A 20,746-nucleotide genomic window follows, 5' to 3' on the forward strand; every position below is an offset into this window, starting at 1 on the left:
TAGTGTCTTAGTCTAGTGTGTGCCGATACACCCCATCTTTTTTTATCATTTAAGAACCATTAAAGAATTTTAACGAGCATAATACTCTCCACTGTTTACAAAGGGTTTCACGTACAGGCTCCCACCGTTGAACCTATAAGTTCACATGGTCTTCTCGTCAATTTAACTGCAATATTAACAGGAGAGTGCACTAAAGGGGATTCTAGGGGGTTGCTGTGTCTTCTACAACCACCCCCAACTCTGTTTGTCTATATGTTTATCCTAACCCTTGTGCACCCCTGAATACATAATTACCTGGCTGAGCAGATGTATCTCTCTCCTCTGATATTTTACAAGAATCCAGCCTGAACACAAAGGAGATCCTGGGCGAGATAATGTGAGTGGCTTGGGACATTGTTGAGCGAGGCAGGGCTGTGGACACAGGTGTGGGGGAAATGGCTCCCCGTGGGGGAGCAATTGTTTGGCCCAGACACTTAGTAGCCTATTCCTTTGGGGGGTATTGGAGGACGAGGGGAACCGTTGCCGGGACTGTGCTCTGTAGGCACGAATCCCAATGATTCATTGAAATGCTCCACATGACTTAAGCCCACCCCTGAGGGCTATCCTGGAAGTTCGGTAACCTCCCCTCGCTCTGGATTGGTCCAACGCAGACGAGCCATCGCTCACTGATTGGACTCCGAAGACAATCCGCTCTTAGATTGGTCAGGTCTCTGTCCTCCATGTTGATGGAAGGAGACCGAGGGCTATATCAAGAGGAATCTGGCTTTTATCCAGAGACTTGTGGAATACTCAGAGAGCTGAAGTGGACCCTTTAAATATTCAAAGTCATCCGGGGTGTTCTGGGGGAGTTTGGAGAGAAGCAACGGCAGGGAATTTAAAACTGCTGACTAGCAGAGAACAAGGCAGTTGTCACGCCTGTATGCCCACAGACCAAGCTAGACCCCAGTACTGAGGTGGGAACGGTATGATACCACACACCCACAGTAGTGGGAGCAAGCCCGGAGTGTGGTATAGCATTGCTGGGCCTGTTGGAAGAGTTGTTAGTGTATACTTGCAACGCTTGGGGTATGTCCGTGAAAATAGTCGTGTCCGTTTGCCAATGTTCAGGGATCCAGAGGGTAGAGTCGTCAGAGGGCAAGCCAGGTCCTAGGAAGCAAGAGGTCAGCGGAGTCGTATGCGGAGCAGGGTTCAAAGGGGTACCAGAGAGCAGAGTAGTCCAGGGTAAGCAGAGGTCAAAGCCAGGGAAATCCAAAGTAACACATGAGCACAGAGGGAGCACAGCATAGGTCAGGTACACACAGGGAAACAGGAACTATGCAGAGCGAGGAAGAGGTGGACAGACAGGGATTATAAAGGAAGGTGCACCAATGACAGAGAGGGGAGGAGTAGAGAGAGAAGTGGGAGAAGCTAGAGATAGGTCAGGGAGAGAAGAGGAGGAGACAGAAGGGGCAGTCAGGGGAGTGGCCTGTACAGCTAGGGAGGCGGAGACAGGGGGAACCTGATAAGAAGAGTCTGTGCGCGCACCCCCTGTAAGATGGGGATGCGCGTGCACAGGTTGTAACACAGGCGCGGCCCGCACAGAGCAGGGGAAGACCGCAGGAGGGGGACAGAGCCAAGAGGAAGGGAATGCGCACGAGGCCTGTACCCGCGCGATGGCCAGCAAAGGCAGAGAGGAGCATGTACGTGCGTCCTCCGTGGGCTGAGGGAGTGCACGCACTGGACACATCACCAGGCGCGCGGAGCGCCGTGCCACGTGCACCACGCGAGGAGGAGGCGGCAACGGGACGGATGGCACCACAGGGGAAGGTAAAGGAGCTACCGCGGGGGAGAGGCAGCAGGGAGGATCAAAGCAGGGGCTAAAGGAGCGCGTGAGTATGCGAGACCTGCGGGGAACGCGCTGCGGCAAGGGGAGAGAGGTAGAAGGTGAAGGAGAGGAGTGGGGAGCAGTGGAAAGGGTGACAGGAGATGGGAGAGAGGGACAAGGAGAGGAAGGAATCTCCTGAGTCGTCACAGCAGTGCTGCCCCTAGCATTGAGGACAGCGGCGCAAGTTGGGGACACGTATCAGGTTAAACTTCTGGTCCAAGGTCTCGTACCAAGGGTTCGATGTTGTTCCCCCAGTTGGGTGAGTTTGTGTGGGTCTTATGTACTGGAAGTTTGTGAAATCTTTTTTTTCCAATAAATGTTTTGTTCAATTCTGTAGTTCTGTCTAGAGGGTTGATGCCTAGTGTAATCGTACTGGTCTGCCATGCCATTTGTGATGCTGCTTTTAGTAGCCAGGCACTACAGATATACTTTGCTCCTTGATTGCTGCTGCTACCAAATCAAATCAAATATTCTTTATTGGCATGACGAAAGAACTTTCAGTATTGCCAAAGCATAAATGATAGGCAATGATTACCACCACCATTACTTTTGTGAAGACTGGGAGCAGCTGACAGGCCAAACGGCAGAGCTTTGAATTGAAAGTGCTTCACTTTGTCTCCCTCTTGTATGGCAAATCTCAAGAATTTTGGGTGAGCGTAGCAGATTGGAATATGCAGGTATGCGTCCTTTAAATCAATTGCTGGCATAAAATACCCTGAATGTAATATGTTGATGACAGATTTTAATTACTCGATTTTTAAATGTTCCCCGCGGACATACAGATTTATACATTTTAGATCCAGGAATGTTCTGAACACCGCTGATGCTTTTGGAACTATGAACATTATAGAGTATGTTCTGTTCTTTTCTTGATGCTGTGGAACCATAGAAACCACTCCACCCGACCTGAATTTTTGCACTGCCTCTCTCAGTATTCCCCTTTTGATTGGATATACTGGTGAAGGCGTGATGATGATTCTTCACGCAGGGTTTTCTGTAAATTCTATTGAATATCCTCTATCAGCTGAATGACCCAGCATTTTTTTGTTATCTTCCTCCTACTTGATGATTACCTCTTTGAAACGAGTCTCTGGCGTCAGAAAGATGTTGATCTTTGGAAGCTTGGGTGACCCATTAAACTTCCTCTTGTGGTTCTTCCCACTTATCTGGATCTGGAGGAAGATGACTGCCCGCTAAAGCTCTTGTATGACCTGTACTCTTTTTGAAAAGGCCTTGGGCCGCGAAAAAAGGATCTATGGGTTTTTGGTGGCTCTTTTGTCTTGTGCTAAAACTCTCATATTGCCAACTTGTCCACCAGTTTTCTAGTTCCACCAAATAATAAGGAGCCTTCAAATGGCATGGAGCAAAGTTCGTTCTTAGAAGCTGTTGAAAGGGCAATCTATTTCACTGTTAGGAGGGTGGACTCCATAGATGAGTCACATAAGGCATAGATACCCAGGCAAATGAACAGAAATAGTTTCAAAACGTCATCTCTGGAAACTATTCTCATCAAACCTTCTACCTTAGTTATCTATGCTCTTGGTGAACTGCTAACGTGACACTTGACTTGCATAGTTCCCCTGCCATCATAAACACTCTCCTCAACACACAGACCCCTCTCTTATCCATTGGATCTCGGAAACTTGAGCCATCATTTAGGGCAGTGGTGCGCAAAGTGGGGGCAGGAGAATTTCCAGGGGAGCGGCTGTGGCAGCTACAGAGGTCCCGCACTCTCCCCCAAGGCACTTAAATTAAGTGCCGGGGGACTGTGTGAGGCCTCTGCAGCTTCTCTTACCTGATCTTCGGCGACATGTCGCCATGGTAACTGGCGACGGGGTTACATGACTTCATGTGCCATCACGTTACCATGGCAACATGACCCAGTGACGTCATTTAATGCCGGACCGAGGAGGAGAGGGGCGCGAGGCAGGAGGTAAGGAGGCAGTGGGGGCGCAAGTTAAAAACTTTGCGCACCCCTGATCTAGGCCATTGGCCAATCGTCTGCATAGTTTGGCTACTGGTACTGTATGTCTACTTTTTGAGGGCTATTTCAAGCCTTGGAATTCTCTGGATCAAATGGGTACATTTAGTTAAATCGTCACTATGAGGGTGGTTTCTTATCTGCATACTGCCAATCCTCACTAATCTATTTTTTGATTGTCATATGCACTGGGAAGACCATTAACCTTCTATGTGAACCCATAAACATACAATTCTGCTTCCTTATAGGCTCCTTTACCCCTTCTATTTCCATTACCAGTTTTATAGCTTTCACCAGTTTGTCAATGTCTTCTGTTGCAAAGCTTGAATGTTCTTCTCTTACTACACCTTGTTCAAATCGGATGAGCACTCCCAGAAATGATGTTCCTATTGTGGCTTCCTAGTCAGATTCCTGTGAGGATACAGAGTAATTCCTCTGATATTGTCTAGGTTTGTTGACTGCACCAAAGGTCTTGGCTTTGCATTGAGGACCCTGGTGCCATCTTTTAAATTACCTGATTTAAAGCTATCGAAGGTCTACTGCATTGCTGATTGGAACCATCTCCGAAAGCCCTGAATCTGGATGGGATTGTCCTCCAATGCCAATTGCTTTGTGCAAGCACTGCACAATTGTTTCTTGTACTTATCAGGTAGAAGCTGTTCACATCTGGAACAAGTTAAATGCATGGTCTTTGCAGATGCCTTCTTGGGCCTTACATCCCCTCTACTGGGATCTTGAGGGGCCTCAGACACTGCATTGGGGGGAGGCTGACATCTGGGGGATACATAATATACACAAAGAAGGGGTAACCACCACCCCCCAGCTCTACCTGTCTGATCTCAGCAATTTTCCCCTGTATTATTCCCCTTTCCAGTCAGGGCTAGTTTTAGAAATTTGCCACTCATAGGCCACCATAGGAACTCACCTTTCTTACCGCCCTTCTTCTTCATCAGCGACTCGTTGCCATGACAACGCATCACCACGTGATGTTGAGGCGTCATTTGATGCCGCAGCGCTGCAGAAGGAGGGCAACGCTGCAGGAGGAGGTAGGAGACCTTTACAAAGGTCCTGTGCGCTACCTCAGCAATCAGTTTAATTGTTGTGGGGAAGAGAGCAGGGCCTCTGTAACCACTGCACCGGCTGCCCCAAAATTTGCCGCCCCCCTGGATTTTTCTGCCCTAGACAGCAGGTAAGGTGTCTTCTCACATCACCTGTTTGCTAGTATGAGCCCTTTTTCTAAAAGGCCCACTGACCATGTGGTGTGCAGCGTCCGGTATGTCAGCCACCATTGCTCATCCCGGAGGTACTTCTGAATAACACCAACCAGCCCCCACGTGGCCTCCTCCTACCCAATGCTTTTGTCAGACTGCTGCAGGGAGACTTCATCTGACTTCCCCAGGCTCCACCTATGTGAGACGCGATGTTGGACCCCCACTGCTCCGCTCGACAGCCTACTGCAGCACATCACTGTACCAGTCCCCAGAATTAAGCGACTGCTGCCCTTGCATGGGGGAACCACCCTCATCTACAATCTGGCACCTTGCTGATGCTTTTGTGCCCAGAATAGGGTGTCCTTGAACCCCTCCCCCCGGATAACTCATTGGGGGGAGGCTGACATCTGGGGGATACATAATATACACAAAGAAGGGGTAACCACCACCCCCCAGCTCTACCTGTCTGATCTCAGCAATTTTCCCCTGTATTATTCCCCTTTCCAGTCAGGGCTAGTTTTAGACATTTGCCACTCATAGGCCACCATAGGAACTCACCTTTCTTACCGCCCTTCTTATTCATCAGCGACTCGTTGCCATGACAACGCATCACCACGTGATGTTGAGGCGTCATTTGATGCCGCAGCGCTGCAGAAGGAGGGCAACGCTGCAGGAGGAGGTAGGAGACCTTTACAAAGGTCCTGTGCGCTACCTCGGCAATCAGTTTAATTGTTGTGGGGAAGAGAGCAGGGCCTCTGTAACCACTGCACCGGCTGCCCCAAAATTTGCCGCCCCCCTGGATTTTTCTGCCCTAGACAGCAGGTAAGGTGTCTTCTCACATCACCTGTTTGCTAGTATGAGCCCTTTTTCTAAAAGGCCCACTGACCATGTGGTGTGCAGCGTCCGGTATGTCAGCCACCATTGCTCATCCCGGAGGTACTTCTGAATAACACCAACCAGCCCCCACGTGGCCTCCTCCTACCCAATGCTTATGTCAGACTGCTGCAGGGAGACTTCATCTGACTTCCCCAGGCTCCACCTATGTGGGACGCGATGTTGGACCCCCACTGCTCCGCTCGACAGCCTACTGCAGCACATCACTGTACCAGTCCCCAGAATTAAGCGACTGCTGCCCTTGGATGGGGGAACCACCCTCATCTACAATCTGGCACCTTGATGATGCGTTTGTGCCCAGAATAGGGTGTCCTTGAACCCCTCCCCCCGGATAACTCACACTTATGGGGTTGGTTACCGGTTGGCCCGAGAGTCCATGATGGAGCCTTATAAAAAAAATAATGAAAACTCTAATCCTAGCAAACTCATACCACCAAGTAGGACAGGAAAAAACATTGCACAGCTAAAGGGGAGGTGCCGTATATAGGGCTTGTGCTATTCCTGTCCTACCTCAGGAGGTGGAGTCTATAACCCCATGGTGTTCTGGATGGACAGGGAGGAAAATATTCTTTTTCAAGAAATGCTTAAAATAGCAAAAAAGTCAAATGAGTGAAAGACAGGGGTACAAATAATTAAAATAAAGTACCAAGTTCAAATAATTAATTAGCCAGTGAGGCACTGAAGGTTACTGTCATTAACCTGAAGAGGATGAGGGCAAGATAAACAGAAACCATTCACTATTAGGGTTGCCAGATGGCTTGTCCAAAAATACTGGACACAATGGTAAAATTTGTGACCCCCCCCCCAATACATATAAAAAAAAACACGCTCCCCAATACATATAAAATATAGCCCCACCTCCCCAATACATATCAAATATAGCCCCACCTCCCCAATACATATAAAATATAGCCCCACTTCCCCAATACATATAAAATATACCCCACCACCCATATACATATAAAATATACCCCCACCACCCCCATATATATTAAATATACTCCTACCACCCCAATACATATAAAATATACCCCCACCATCTATATCAAATATACCCTCACCTTCCCCCCCACCCTCCACATTGTACTTTACCTATCTCCTGCAGGACACAGACAGCACAGAACATGTCTCTGGCCCGCCGGGGTGTGGGCTCCGCCCCCGCTGTCCTCTGGTTGGCTGTCCTCTCCTCCAATCAGGGACAGCACACCAGTCCTCCTTGCTCTGCCCGGCCACGTCCCGGCCCTCCCTCTCACTGCCTCCGCCCGCCCTCTCTGCACTAACGCTCGCCGCCGCCCTTGCCACTGACCATGTCAGTCCTCGCGCTGCCACTGCAGCAACAATGGTAATACCGGACACATAGGTATCCGGTATTACCTCCAATTTTATACCGGACAGGCAGCAGAATTACCGGCCTGTCCGGGTGAAAAACGGACACCAGGCAACCCTACATATGAATTTAATCACAATAAGTGCTTCCCTCCCACTTTTTTATGAATTAAACAGACATTTTCTTTTGCTTCTATGGAAAAATACACATCATTTAAAGTTAATATATTGCAAAGTCTAAATGGTACATTATTGGAGTTTAATGTAAAAAGTTTTTACTTGTGGCCAAAGTTCTAATAGCAGTATTGGTCCTGGAGAAGTGTAGCCTGTGATACCTTTTAGGAGACCAACATAAGGGTTCTTCAGAGATTTGTAAAATTATTTGACATTTTTTTTAGAAACCTCACAGGTCTTATTTTCCTAGTGTAATATCAGTGCACTGTACTTGAAAGAGTGTACACTTGAAAAAGAGACTTGAATGGTTTCAAAAGCACTGCACACTTTAATTTCATGTATGAAGAATGCTCAGGTTGTGTCATAAACTACAACAAATCTTACTTGTGACCCTAATATAGCCCCTTTGTCCACATAAAGCAGCTGTACCTCTTCCAGTATTATTATTTTTTTTCTATAGAAAACTCACTAAACGCACACAAAACGTTCACATAAAAGCAGACTTTTTCCTCAACTTGTTCTGTATATTATTTTGGGGTTGCTTAGGAAGCAGCAAAGAGACAGTTAACCAGTCAGTAGCAAATAATGAGCAGGAGCAGAAGGATGTTTTTTTCCCCCATCGGGAACAAAAATGTTCTACTTTGTGTTTGCAATAAAAGGATATCTTTTTTTATAGAGTTTAAAGATGCAGAACAGGCTGCATTGCATTTTAATTATTATTATTATTATTTTTTTATTATTATTACAGAATTGAAGCACGGGGTCTCTGGAGCTTAACTGTATTAATTTCAGCTCAGGGGACCTCCTGCATCTTTAGATGCTTACCTCTGTAGGGAGTGCCAGTTTCTCTGCAGTCAGAGAAACTTTCTGCCTAATATAATGGCGACATTAGTGTCCAGCGTCACAAGGGTCAATAGGAAGCCGTGACATCATCCCTTGCAGCTTCCTATTGGCTAGCGTGACCGGGACATTTAAACTCCACAGAGATACCGGCACCCATCACGGAGAGGTAAGTACCTCAGGAAGCAGGGTTACCCGAAGTTAAAATGATGCAGTTCAGCATCGGAGACCTCCTGCTTCAATCCTGTAATAATTTTTTTTTTTTTAAATGTACACGCAATGCGGCATATTCTGCTGCGTTAAAGCCGTCGTTTGTATTTTCTTTCTGGAGGGCTGTTTTTTGTTTCATTGCTATGTGTTATGGGTGAGCCTGGCACAGGTAAAAGTTATGGTATTGCTTTAACTAAACACATCCTGTAATAACATACCTCTGTGGGACATGAATACCCATACGTAGCATCTCTTTCTGAAAACATTCCTTGTTGTTACATATTGGGCACTTGAAGAAGTACAGGCCAGCACTCAGTGCATGTTTCTGGAAAATTAACACAATGTCAAGCTTGTATTCATGACGTTACTCAAGAATAGCAGAACATTCTTCACCTCTCAATGCTCCCATTTGACATCATTCTGAGAATGCATTCTCCATTCTAACAATACACCTTTTTTTATTAAGGTGCAAACCCTAGTAGCTGACAAAATACTATAGGTATACTGCTCCTTTAAACTGCTAGAATCGGAGTAGGTATAGGATATGTGATCTGTGTAAGATGACAAAATATTTTATATATGTTTCTGTATTTCCAGGGTATCATGGTAGCCTCATAGGAGACACTAAGGGGCCTATTCACGAAACTTCGATAAGGTCAGTGCATTTGTGAGCGAGTTTGAATTTTCTTATCGCACTATAAGAAATGTATGTAAAAACGGTATTCACTAAGAAAAATCACAATTTTTTTAAAGTTTGGTAAAAAAAAATGCAACATCGCACTACTTTGTCTTTTTTTTTTTCCAAGACTTATCTCGTATGACTTGTGTTTGCTTAAACTGCAACCTGGAAGAGCTGCACGGGGAAAGCTACATCTTACAGGTGATCGTGCAGTTGTAATGTAAATTTAAATAAAAGAGTATTGTAGTCCCTTTAAGATGTCACTTCAGGAAAAAACAAAATGGCAGCAACCACATGGTACACCAAGCAATTGGATTGGTAGATGTGATGTGGTTAGGCCTCCCAGGTTCGTAGCGGGAGAGGGGTTTTAACCACTTAATTACTATAGCGGCTACTAACCACTAAGGTGATTAAGGGGTTAGTGGCCATTAGTTTGTTTTTTTATTGTAATGTTCCTGCCTATGGAGGATGAGTAGGATGCGGAGGAAGACGAGGGTGGCCTTCATCCTGGTAGGGGTAAGTCCAACTTTAATTTACTTTATGCTGGCTAATGTTTTACTTTTAATGGGATATACATATCTGGATAATAGAAATATTGCATAATACAGTGTGTATTGGGGTTGGAGGGGGCACAGGGGGGGTTGTATTGATTTTTATTGTATTGCACTGTAATGCTTTTTTGAATGGGAAAAACGCTATTAGCCATATTTTGCTAATAGCACTTTTTACCCATTCCGGTGTGGTGTTGTTGGTACAGTGGGTGGGTGAAGGTGGTAGTTGCCCCAGAATGGTGTTTAGGCCTTGCGGGAGGGTAGTGCAAGGGGTTGTAACCACTAAGGTAATGAAGGGGTTAACTTCTACTGCCACCCTCCCGTAAGGCCTAAACACCCACCCTGGGGCAACTACAAGCTTCACACACCTCCTGTACCAACAACAAAACAGTACCTGCTATTTAACCCCTTTGCAGGTAATTGCTACGGTAATGAAACTGGCTGCAATTTTATTTTACTGCATATATTAATGTCATCCGTGGGCAGCAACATTACAATAAAAAAAAAAAAAACTTCTGGCCACTAACCCCTTAATCAACTTAGAGTTTAGTAACCAATATAGTAACTAAGGGGTGAACCCCCCTCCCCAGCTACCCACCCGGGTGGCTTAACCAACCTCCCCAAGGCAACTACCCCCACCCCCTCTACCCATTGATTGTCACAGTGGTAAACCATGCCCCAATATGGGCATGGATGGCCACAATGGCAATGAATGGGCAAGCTAAAAAAAAAAAAAAAAAGGAAGAGGCACAAAATAAAACACATGACATTTAAATAAATACAAGAATTTCACAAAAATGCCATTGATTGTGACTGTGGTAAACCATGTCCACAATATGGGCATGGATTGCCACAATGACAATGAATGGGAAAGCTATAAAAAAAAAAAAACAACACAAAACACAATACATTATAATGAAATAAAAACAACAACAATTTGCCACAAAAATGTATTGCTTGTCACTGTGTTTATCTATACCCAGAAAGGGACATAGATAGACACAATGGCAGTCAATGGGCAACATAAATAAAACACACAATGAAATAAAATACAATCAATATGTTTCTCACCTTTGCCGAGATTCATTCCCGTCCTACTCCGGCACCATCTCTTGACCCAAGACACAATTCTCCTCTACAGCCGATGAGAAGGAGGCCACGATCATCTGTTGATTGAAGAGACGTCTCTGGTGAGTTCTTTCCTTCTTTCTTTTCTTCTGTCTTCTCTGTTGTATAATCCAAAAGGGGATTGAAATGTTGCCCCGTCATCTTCTTGGCCTCAAATGAGATGGGACAGGCCTTATACTGTATAAGGCCTGTGACATCACATTTGAGTGTCAAATCCATTCCAATTGGTTGGTGTACCATGTGACAGGTTCCATTTTTTAAGGATGTGACCTCATCAAAAAGAGAGGGATGCCAGCCAAATAGGTAGTCTATGCTTCCCTCACTTTAAGATGAAGTCATTTCAGCAAAAAACAAAATGGCAGCCAAGCAATCGGATTGGTGAATTTACCATGTGATGTCTTTAAGTTTTTGGAGTGCTATGATGTCATCAAAAAGGTCGGGAGGCATGCTACCTGATTGTACAAAGCAACCAGGTGTTTATAATCACTCTCTGTTTTTTACCAGCTGGGAAAGTGTGAGTTGCTTCTTTCGCATCTGTGTTGTCTATTTTGAAGTAATGAGTTAATGCACGATTCTGCATGTATGTGTGCTTTTTCTTCATATGAGGTTTCCAAGGAGCATCCACTTCAGAGGATCCTGTTCCACGGAGTTGCGGTATACATGTGATATCAGTGTTTAATTATTGTAGACACTAGGTATATTGCACATATAATTCACCCTTTATAATCACTGTTCACTTTTCATTTGTGCTATAAACACCTGGTTGCTTTGTATTGTCTAACTGTGATTTGGCACACCGCAGGGGTTTGAGCAGCATCTGATTTTGTTTTTTATTCACATATAGTTAGGTCTGGAATTAATTGGACACTGACACAATTTTCATAATTTTGGCTCTGTACGCCACCACAATGGATTTAAAATGAAACAACCGAGATGCAATAGAAGTGCAGACTTTCAGCTTTAATTCAAGGGGTAGAACAAAAATATTGTATGAAACGTTCAGGAATTGCAACCATCTTTATACACAGTCCCCTTATTTCAGGGGCTCAAATGTATTTGGGCAAATTAACACAATCATAAATAAAATGTTCATTTTTAATACTTTGTTGAGAATCCTTTGCAGGCAATGACTGCTTGAAGTCTGAAACGCATGGACATCACCAAACGCTGGTTTTCCTCCTTTGTGATGCTTTGCCAGGCCTTTACTGCAGCTGTCTTCAGTTGTTGTTTGTTCGTGGGTCTTTCTGCCTTAAGTTTTGTCTTCAGCAAGTGAAATGCAATCTCGATCGGGTTGAGATCAGGTGATGGACTCGGCCATTGCAGAATATTCTACTTCTTTGCCTTAAAAAACTCCTGGATTGCTTTCGCAGTATGTTTTGGGTCATTTTCCATCTGTAAAGTGAAGCGCCGTCCAATCAACTTCGCTGAATTTGGCTGAATCTGAGCAGACAATATATCCCTATACACTTCAGAATTCATCTGGCTGCTTCTGTCTTCTGTCACATCATCAATAAACACTAGTGACCCAGTGCCATTGTAAGCCATGCATGCCCATGCCATCATACTGCTTCCATCATGTTTTACAGATGATTTGGTATGCTTCGGATCATGAGCCGTTCCAAGCCTTCTCCATACTTTTTTCTTCCCATCATTCTGGTACAGGTTGATCTTCGTTTCATCTGTCCAAAGAATGCTGTTCCAGAACTGGGCTGGCTTTTTTAGATATTGTTTGACAAAGTCTAATCTGGCCTTTCTATTCTTAAGGCTTATAAATGGTTTGCACCTTGTTGTGAACCCTCTGTATTTGCTCTCATGACTTCTCTTTATGTTAGACTTGGATAATGATATGCCTACCTCCAGGAGAGTGTTCTTCACTTGGCTGGTTGTTGTGAAGGGTTTTTTTTTTTTTACCATGGAAAGTATCCTATGATTACCCACCACTGTTGTCTTCCGTGGACGTCCAGGCCTTTTTGTGTTGTAGAGCTCACCAGTACGTTCTTTTTTTCTCAGAATGTACCAAACTGTTCATTTGGCCACTCCTAATGTTCCTGCTATCTCTCTGATGGATTTTTTTTTTTTTGCAGCCTAAGGATGCCCTGTTTCACTTGCATTGAGGGCTCCTTTGACCACATGTTGTGGGTTCACAGCAACCGCTTCCAAATGCGAATGCCACACCTGGAATCAACTTCAGACCTTTTACCTGCTTAATTGATGATGAAATAACGAAGGAATAGCCCACACCTGTCCATGAAATAGCTTTTGAGTCAATTGTCCAATTACTTTTGGTCCCTTGAAAAAGAGGGGGCTACATATTAAAGAGATGTCATTCCTAAACCCTTCCTCCAATTTGGATGTGAATACCCTCAAATTAAAGCTGATAGACTGCACTTTAAGCCCATATTCATTATTTAACTGTAAGTGGAATTTATTTTGGTACACAGCCGAAATAACAAAACTTGTATAAGTGTCCAATTATTTCCGGACCTAACAGTATATCAATTTTACTTGTTTGTGCCTTATTTTTGTTCACTTTGATCACTTCACCCACTGTTAAAGCTGCACTTGTAGTATTGATATTGCACTGTTGTTTAGATTGACAATTTATTGTTTAATCACTGCAACTGATATTGTTTTGCGCATATATACATTTTAGTTTATACTTATATTTGCACAATCACAATAGCTGACTGATTTCACTATGGAAGATCAATATAAATCACTGTTCTCCAAATGGAGCAGTAGAAATGTTAATATAAGTTTGATATTCTCAGGAGAACACGGCTCTTTAAAGAAAGAGACATGGATCTCATGATGTAAAATGTTCTAACATTGGAGAAAATATTAGCTCCAGAATCCCGTAAACTGTGGGATATGATTACGTTAGAGAAATATTTACAAATTGAACGTATTCCCAGCGGGTTGAGACAACCCACTTTTGACCTGGATGAGCCCATTTTTTGGGGAGTCTGGAATAAAGGGATAGATAGCTGTTCTTTTGAATTGATGAGACTAATTATAGCTCATCATAAAAAAACACTAAATAGAATATATAACCAGGTCAATAAATTAAAAGAGAAATTAGAACCTTTTGTAGAATCAGAACATTTCAAAACAAGGGATAAGTAAATTCAATCTAGAATTTAAGGCCTTGAAGAAACCATTATAGCAACCAAACAAAAGAAATTTAGAAGGGACAAAGATGATTACATTAAAAACCAGGTTAGAACATGGGCTAAGACGAACAAACATGAGCCTGAGTCCCAGACCCTAGAAAATAAGGAGAAACCTATGGGATCAAATCATGTTGATTTTGACTCACAAAAAGAAAGGTATCCAATTTTTGACAATCATAGATATGACAATTCTAGAAATCAAGATTCCAGGGAGAATTTTAAACCTAGGAAAATCCATTTTAAAATGGAAAATCCCAACAAGAGAGAAAAGGGCTTTCGACCATACCACAAAAAGGATAACTACTATAGGGGTAGGCCAGATTATGACCACCAACAACATTATGGATATGGATATCAACAGAATTATAGATGTGGAAGGAGAGATAGAGAATATGAGAAAAAATTTAAACCCAGAATTTTTTTTTTTAAATATCCCAGTTACCCACCATTATCAGAATTGTATTCCAACAAAGGTGGGAAGAAAAGAAACATTTTGGAAGAAACAAAAATATGAAAGATTAATTTGAGTTTCCCAAGCCACAGTATCATGGGAAAATGAGAACTGTGATTTGGGAAGAAAGAAATCTAATTTATCTCCTTTTTTAGGGACCAAATAAAGAGTAGATCAGTGTAAGGAATCCGCTCCTGGGTTTTAATGAAACCTTGTCCTTACAGAGCCTTGCAGCTTCTAGGAAACTCCCCCTTGAACCTGCAATCAAGAATCACCTGCTTCTGCAATTAGACTGCAGCCTGCTTCTTGCTGCCTCCTATGCAGCTCTGTCTCATTGGCTGTCTATTCTATTTAACTCCTGCCCCGCCCACCAGGAAGTTGCTGAACATAGACTTTCTTTAGTAACTGTGTTTGCCACAGCCTGTGTTTCGCCTGCCTGGCCTTCTTGTCATAGTTCTCAGTTACTGGCAGACCCCACCGCGCAGTCACGGTTACCCTGAAGCCTCAGTGTTTCTTGTTCCTGTCTGTAGTACCTGTGCCCTGCTTCCAGTCCTGCAGAGGCCTGCATCGGTGCTTCCTGTTACCTGCTGCAATCTCCTACTTCCAGTGGCGTCCGCTACTTACAGTTGTACCCGGCTAGGGGGTGCTGTTTGTGCTGATGTACTGGATCCCCTATCTCTCCTGCAGAGGCCTGCATCGGTGCTTCCTGTTACCTGCTGCATACTCTCCATTGTAGAGGCCTGCATCGTTGTTCCTGATACCTGCTGCAATCTCCTGCTCCCAGTGGTCTCCACTACTCACAGCTGTACCCGGCTATGGGGTGCTGTTTTGTGCTGACGCACTGGATCCCCCGTTCCTGTTCCTGTCTTCGTTGGAGCACCTTCGCTCAAGCGTCCTGTTGCCGAACCCCAGCATGGAAATCGTTTACCCAGCCTTCTCCTATCCTGACCCTGGCTTGTCCACGGATTATCCTGCCTTCTTCAGTCCTGACCCTGCTACGTACGACCACGGAATTTGCAACCCGGATCAGGCTTCGTGGTCTAAGGTCGGTGTATATCTATCCCCACCTCAGCCCCGCGGTCTGGTCCAGGTTTGTGGTGAGCACGTACTTTACAATCAGAGGTTTAATGCATGCGAGGAAGATTTGAGGGAAAAGTGGTTCCAGAAGAACCGCTTCTCCCCTCTGAGGGTCGTGTGCCAGAGAGCATCCCCTTTGAGGCAAAAAAGAGACCGCGAAGAGGCATAAGAGGGGGTAGCGGGAGGCGTACAGAAGAAATGGAAGTAAAGGCACCCACTGGCATTTTTAGTCTGAGTGACACTACTCTGTCAAAAGATCAAATTGCAATACTCAATAGGGTCTTCATTTTGCACCCTCATTGGGACCAAACACATTTAAACTTTTTGTTGATGCCAGCAAATTCCTCCGAAAATTAACATTAAAACTCTATTTTCGTAAACAAAGTGAGGAACTTTCTCATGAAAATAGAGAAAAAAAGAACGCCTATTGAGGAAAACAAGTTCATACATTCAACACTTAAACCTAAATCCACCTTCTTTCCCTACCATTGTAAGGGAAATTTTATAGAAACATTTCACCAGGTAGTAATAAACGATTTTGAAAAGAAGTTTAAAGAAAAAAACAAAAGACACATAACTAAATGTAATCTAACGGTAAAAGAACATATAGCGTTGAAACAGCTACAAGCTAACAAAGAAATAATCATAAAACAGGCCGACAAAGGTGGAGGTATTGTGATTATGACAGTTGACTACTATTTACAGGAAGCACAGCGGATTTTGGGAGACACTGAAACCTCCGCAATGATCCCACCTGTGCATATAAGAAAAAACAAGAGATAATTCTCTCTGAAGGGAATGATTTGGGCATTTTAAATAAGTTTAACTATCTTTTCAATAGATTTCCTAAGTTACCAATATTTTATTTTATCTCTAAAATACACAAATGTCTAGAAAATCCGCCAGGGAGACGTTTCTTTAATCAACAGATGATCATGGACTTCTTCGCATCGCCTGTTGAGCACTACATCGTGGGTCAAGAGATGGTGCCGGAGTAGGATGGGGATGAATCTCAGCAAAGATAAAAAAAAACACATTGATTGTATTTTATTTCATTGTGTATTTTTTTTAAGGTTGCCCATTGACTGCCAATGTGCTTATATATGCCCCTTTCTGGGTATAGATAAGCACAGTGACAAGAAATGTATTTTTTGGCAAATGTTTGTTTTTATTTCATTGTAATGTATTGTATTTTTTAAGTGTTTTCTTTTTTTTTAGGTTGCCAACCCATTGTCATTGTGGCAATCCATGCCCATAGTGTGGGCATGGTTTACCACAGTCACAATCAATGGCTATATTGTCAAATGCTTGTATTTATCTAAATGTCATGTGCTGTTTTGTGGCTCTTTTTCTTTTAGCTTGCCCATTCATTGCTATTGTGGCAATCCATGCCCATATTGGGGGCATGGTTTACCATGTGACAATCAATGGGTAGAGGGGGCTGGGGGTGAGGGTTGTTGCCCCAGGAAGGGTGGTTCAGCCTCCCAGGTGGGTAGCGGGGCAGGGAGGTTAACCCCTTAATTACTATAGCAGTTACTAACCGCTAAGGTGATTATGGGGTTAGTGGCCAGTAGTTTGTTCTTTATTGTAATGTTGCTGCCCACGGAGGACACAGAGGACTGGGAGGAAGACAAGGATGGCCTTCATCCTGGTAGGGGTAAATCCAAGTTTAATTTACTTTATGCTGGCTGGGTAATGTTGTATTTTTTAATGGGAAAATTAGCAATTATCCAGATCTGTCTGGATAATAGGAATTTTGCCCATTATTGTACTGCATGTTGGGGGGAGTGGGTTGGTGGGTTAAGTGAATAGTCCCCTAAGACTGCAATTATAAATTCATTTATCATGAATAAATGATTCTGGCTTTTTGCATCTAACAGGGTTATTCGTTATACTGTGATAGTTCCAATCAGGGCACTATTGCACAAAAACTCATTGACTTGAATATGAGTTTCCATGCAATAGTGCCCCGGGCTTAATGAATGACTCCACTGTGCATCTAGTAGTCATGTCGTATATTTCTTGCTTAAACTACAGTACATTGAGGTTGTTGAAACGCAGCCTCAATGATACTCAGTGTATATAGTGCATTTTAATGATTGATGGGTATTATATCCTGGCCCTTTATCCAACTGTCGGGCTATATAGCTGCTATACACTACCACTCAGCACCTATTTGCAAGTATACTGTTTCTACCTATAGCAAGATTCATTTATGTATTCTCTAGCTGTTGTTGCACTGTATGCAGTTGTTAGTGTGGTTAAGAATCTCAGTATATTATCTGGAACTTTATTACAATTTCCAGTCTCAGGTTGTTCTACAGTATACCACTACTCCCAACCAATCCATCTCCGTTTTGCCCTTTAGGGGACTTTTTAAGTTATTCATTAGTTGTTATTTTTACGAGTTTCGTCGGATTTTAGTTTGTATTAAATTGTCTACTGTTTTGGTATATGTGGTCTTGTGGGATCATATGACTGGTCTACGTACTTTATAACTTGTGGTAACAGTCATTTGTACTGTTACTTAATGTATATATTATAATTAATCTAGAGTGCAACCTTGAGGGACTTTGAGTGACCCCTTGTGGCCACTTTGCTGTTTTTCTCAATATTGATTCTCCCTCTGCATCTGCTACTGCTTCCTTGTTATGCATGGTGAGCAAGGTGCCTTGGTGTATTTTTTTTTCCGGATTTGTAGAATCCAATCTACGGATTCAGCAATCTGTTGATGGGCTTTTAAGAATATGCCAACGGATTGCTGAATTCGCGGATTGGATTCTACAAATCCATCCACGGGTTGTATCCAATGGCTTTTGATGAATCCGCGCGGATTAAAACCTACCACATCCATTTGCAGATTTGACACTGCAAACCAAATTTTGCGGGGAAAATCAGAGAAAATCCAGGAAACAGATTTGGGTGGATTCGCCCATCTCTAGTCACAGGAAAAGTGAGAGGGAATGGAAAGTAGAGCACTGCAAAAGGCAGAGGGCTGGAGGCAAAAAAATAACTAATGGGCATATAAGCCAAATGGACAAACACATATACTAAAAAAACTCTGACGCGTTTCCCGCCGTGGAGGCACTTTATCAAAGAGTCCAGGTGAGGTGGTGGTTGCACCAGCTTCATACACACTTGGCTGAAGCGCACGGACCACCAGTTTATCATTTATGCATACCGGTTTTTGATATTATATATTTATTTATTTTATATGTGGACACCGCAGTATTGGTAACATCAGCTTGGGGGTCCTTCCCCCTTTTTTCTCTAGTCACAGGAAGCTAGCAATGGCATTCAAACAAAGTTGAATTGTAGACAGTTTCTTTACAGATGCAACTGCTGGTTGTTGACTGCTTGCCAAGGAAAATCTGTGACCATCTCGCAGTAACTCGTGAGATGGTCCAGAGCAGGCTGTAATGGCCCATCAGATTAACACAGCGGGGGTCCCTGCGTTTGAATGGGACTCGCAGCCCGGTAGGATTCACATAGCATGAGTTCCATTCAAATGCAGGGACCCCCGCTGTGTTAATCCGATGGGCCATTAGTCTGGCTGTTGGAATCTCGCGGCATGGGGTAGATTTAAGTGCAGAATTCTCAAGGCAACCTCAAGGCAAGCAGTCGACAACCGGCAGTTGCAGCTGTACCTCCAAGCCATCTCTCCCACATGGGGGAAGCTTTATGACTGAAAGGTGACAGAGAAAGTCTTCAGAAATCTGGCAGCTCATAGACACATTTCCCCTCCCCCCCCAAAAAAAACCCCCATAATAACCTCCCAATAAGCTCCAGGGATGAAATAGCAGCACCTCGGGACTCCTCTACTGCCCCCAGCTAAGCAGCTACTGGAGCAGAGACCCTCTCCGTATTGGCATCATCCGGGTCCCGGCGAGCGCCCCGTAACCAGAAGTGACGCGCCGCGATCGAGAGGTCGAAGCCAGAGGGAGCGAACAGTAACAGAACGGGTGACATCACAGATATTTTATGTCTCTATATTCTTAGGACACTATGTAAGTGTTCAATTTTTATTCTTGTCCATTAAGTATATTTTGTATCTCGGATCACACTATGGTTGTCCATTTCTCTTTTCCACAATATCGTGACCTGATTGATGACACCATCTAGAGTGCTCATATTCCGCATCAGATCGTACACAGTGGGAGTTCTCATCTTTCCAGACAGAATCAAGCAAATTAGCCACTGATTTCTGAAATGCCTTCTTTACACTGAGACCATGTGAGTTTCCATCTGAAAGATTATCCCTCCATACATCTCTCAAATTTAAAAACTTTATTTGCACTATGTTGTGTTTTTATTTTATTTTTTATGACACATAGATTCCTGAGTTCCCCTACCTCCTGGAAAAACATGTTCATTTAGCACTGCCTTGCATTAGCTTAACATGGCTTGCGTTACGCCTGTCTTACCTACAAGGTGGCGTTCGCTTCTCCCAGACCCTGAAATATGGGTTTTGGAGCAGAGAGAGGAGAGAGAAATCCTGTTTTACTCCTAAATCAACACCTTGTTAAATCAATAATAGTGCTTTGTGCATCTTGGCCTATATCTCTCTAAGGCACAGGGACATAAAGTGACCCAAAAAAAGCTTTCATCAATAAATAAGCTGGAATGAAACAAATGTGATAAATATACAAATGTGCCTCTTCACTACATTTAAACAATTGTACACATATAATGTAAAACATTAAATCATTATCTGAGGGCTATAATGAGATGCATTAGTGTTTGCACCTCCCTCTGTCATGCTGTTCCCATTCCTTCTTATCATTAACAATCTTCAGTAGTTGTGTATTTGGACTGCAATAAACCACACTGGCTTAAGAACTGGGTATTTAATGAACTTCTAATATTTGATGCAGCCAAATATTAAAGAAAAAGTGCAATGTGCCAACGCATATTTTCCGATAATACAACCACCTTCATCTGCCTAGCTTGTGAGTAACTTACTAAAAGACGGTGTTTCGTTTTTATATATTTGATAGATAATGAATAAACTGAAAAATCCTCTCTTATTCAAGCACGTAAATTTAGGGCAGTGGTTCTCAAACCTCCTCTCATGGACATTAACCATATCAGGTTATAGGTATATAACCATTGCAGAAACACACAAAGTGAAAACCGGGCGCTTCTAAACTACAATATTAAAGTGAAATAATATATGCAATATAAGTG

General features: G+C 43.4%; 1 protein-coding gene across 1 annotated transcript in view; it reads right to left on the reverse strand.

The window, feature by feature from the left end:
- The window catches only part of LOC142492359 (E3 ubiquitin-protein ligase PHF7-like), a 125,919-nt gene that overhangs the window by 66,513 nt on the left and 38,660 nt on the right, over positions 1–20,746 (reverse strand). The window contains exon 7 of the mRNA XM_075595006.1: positions 8,719–8,825. Within this exon, the coding sequence (XP_075451121.1) occupies positions 8,719–8,825 (107 nt within the window). The remainder of the gene's footprint in view (positions 1–8,718; positions 8,826–20,746) is intronic.

This window comes from Ascaphus truei, chromosome 4 (genome assembly GCF_040206685.1).
Source record: "Ascaphus truei isolate aAscTru1 chromosome 4, aAscTru1.hap1, whole genome shotgun sequence".
NCBI lineage: Eukaryota > Metazoa > Chordata > Amphibia > Anura > Ascaphidae > Ascaphus > Ascaphus truei.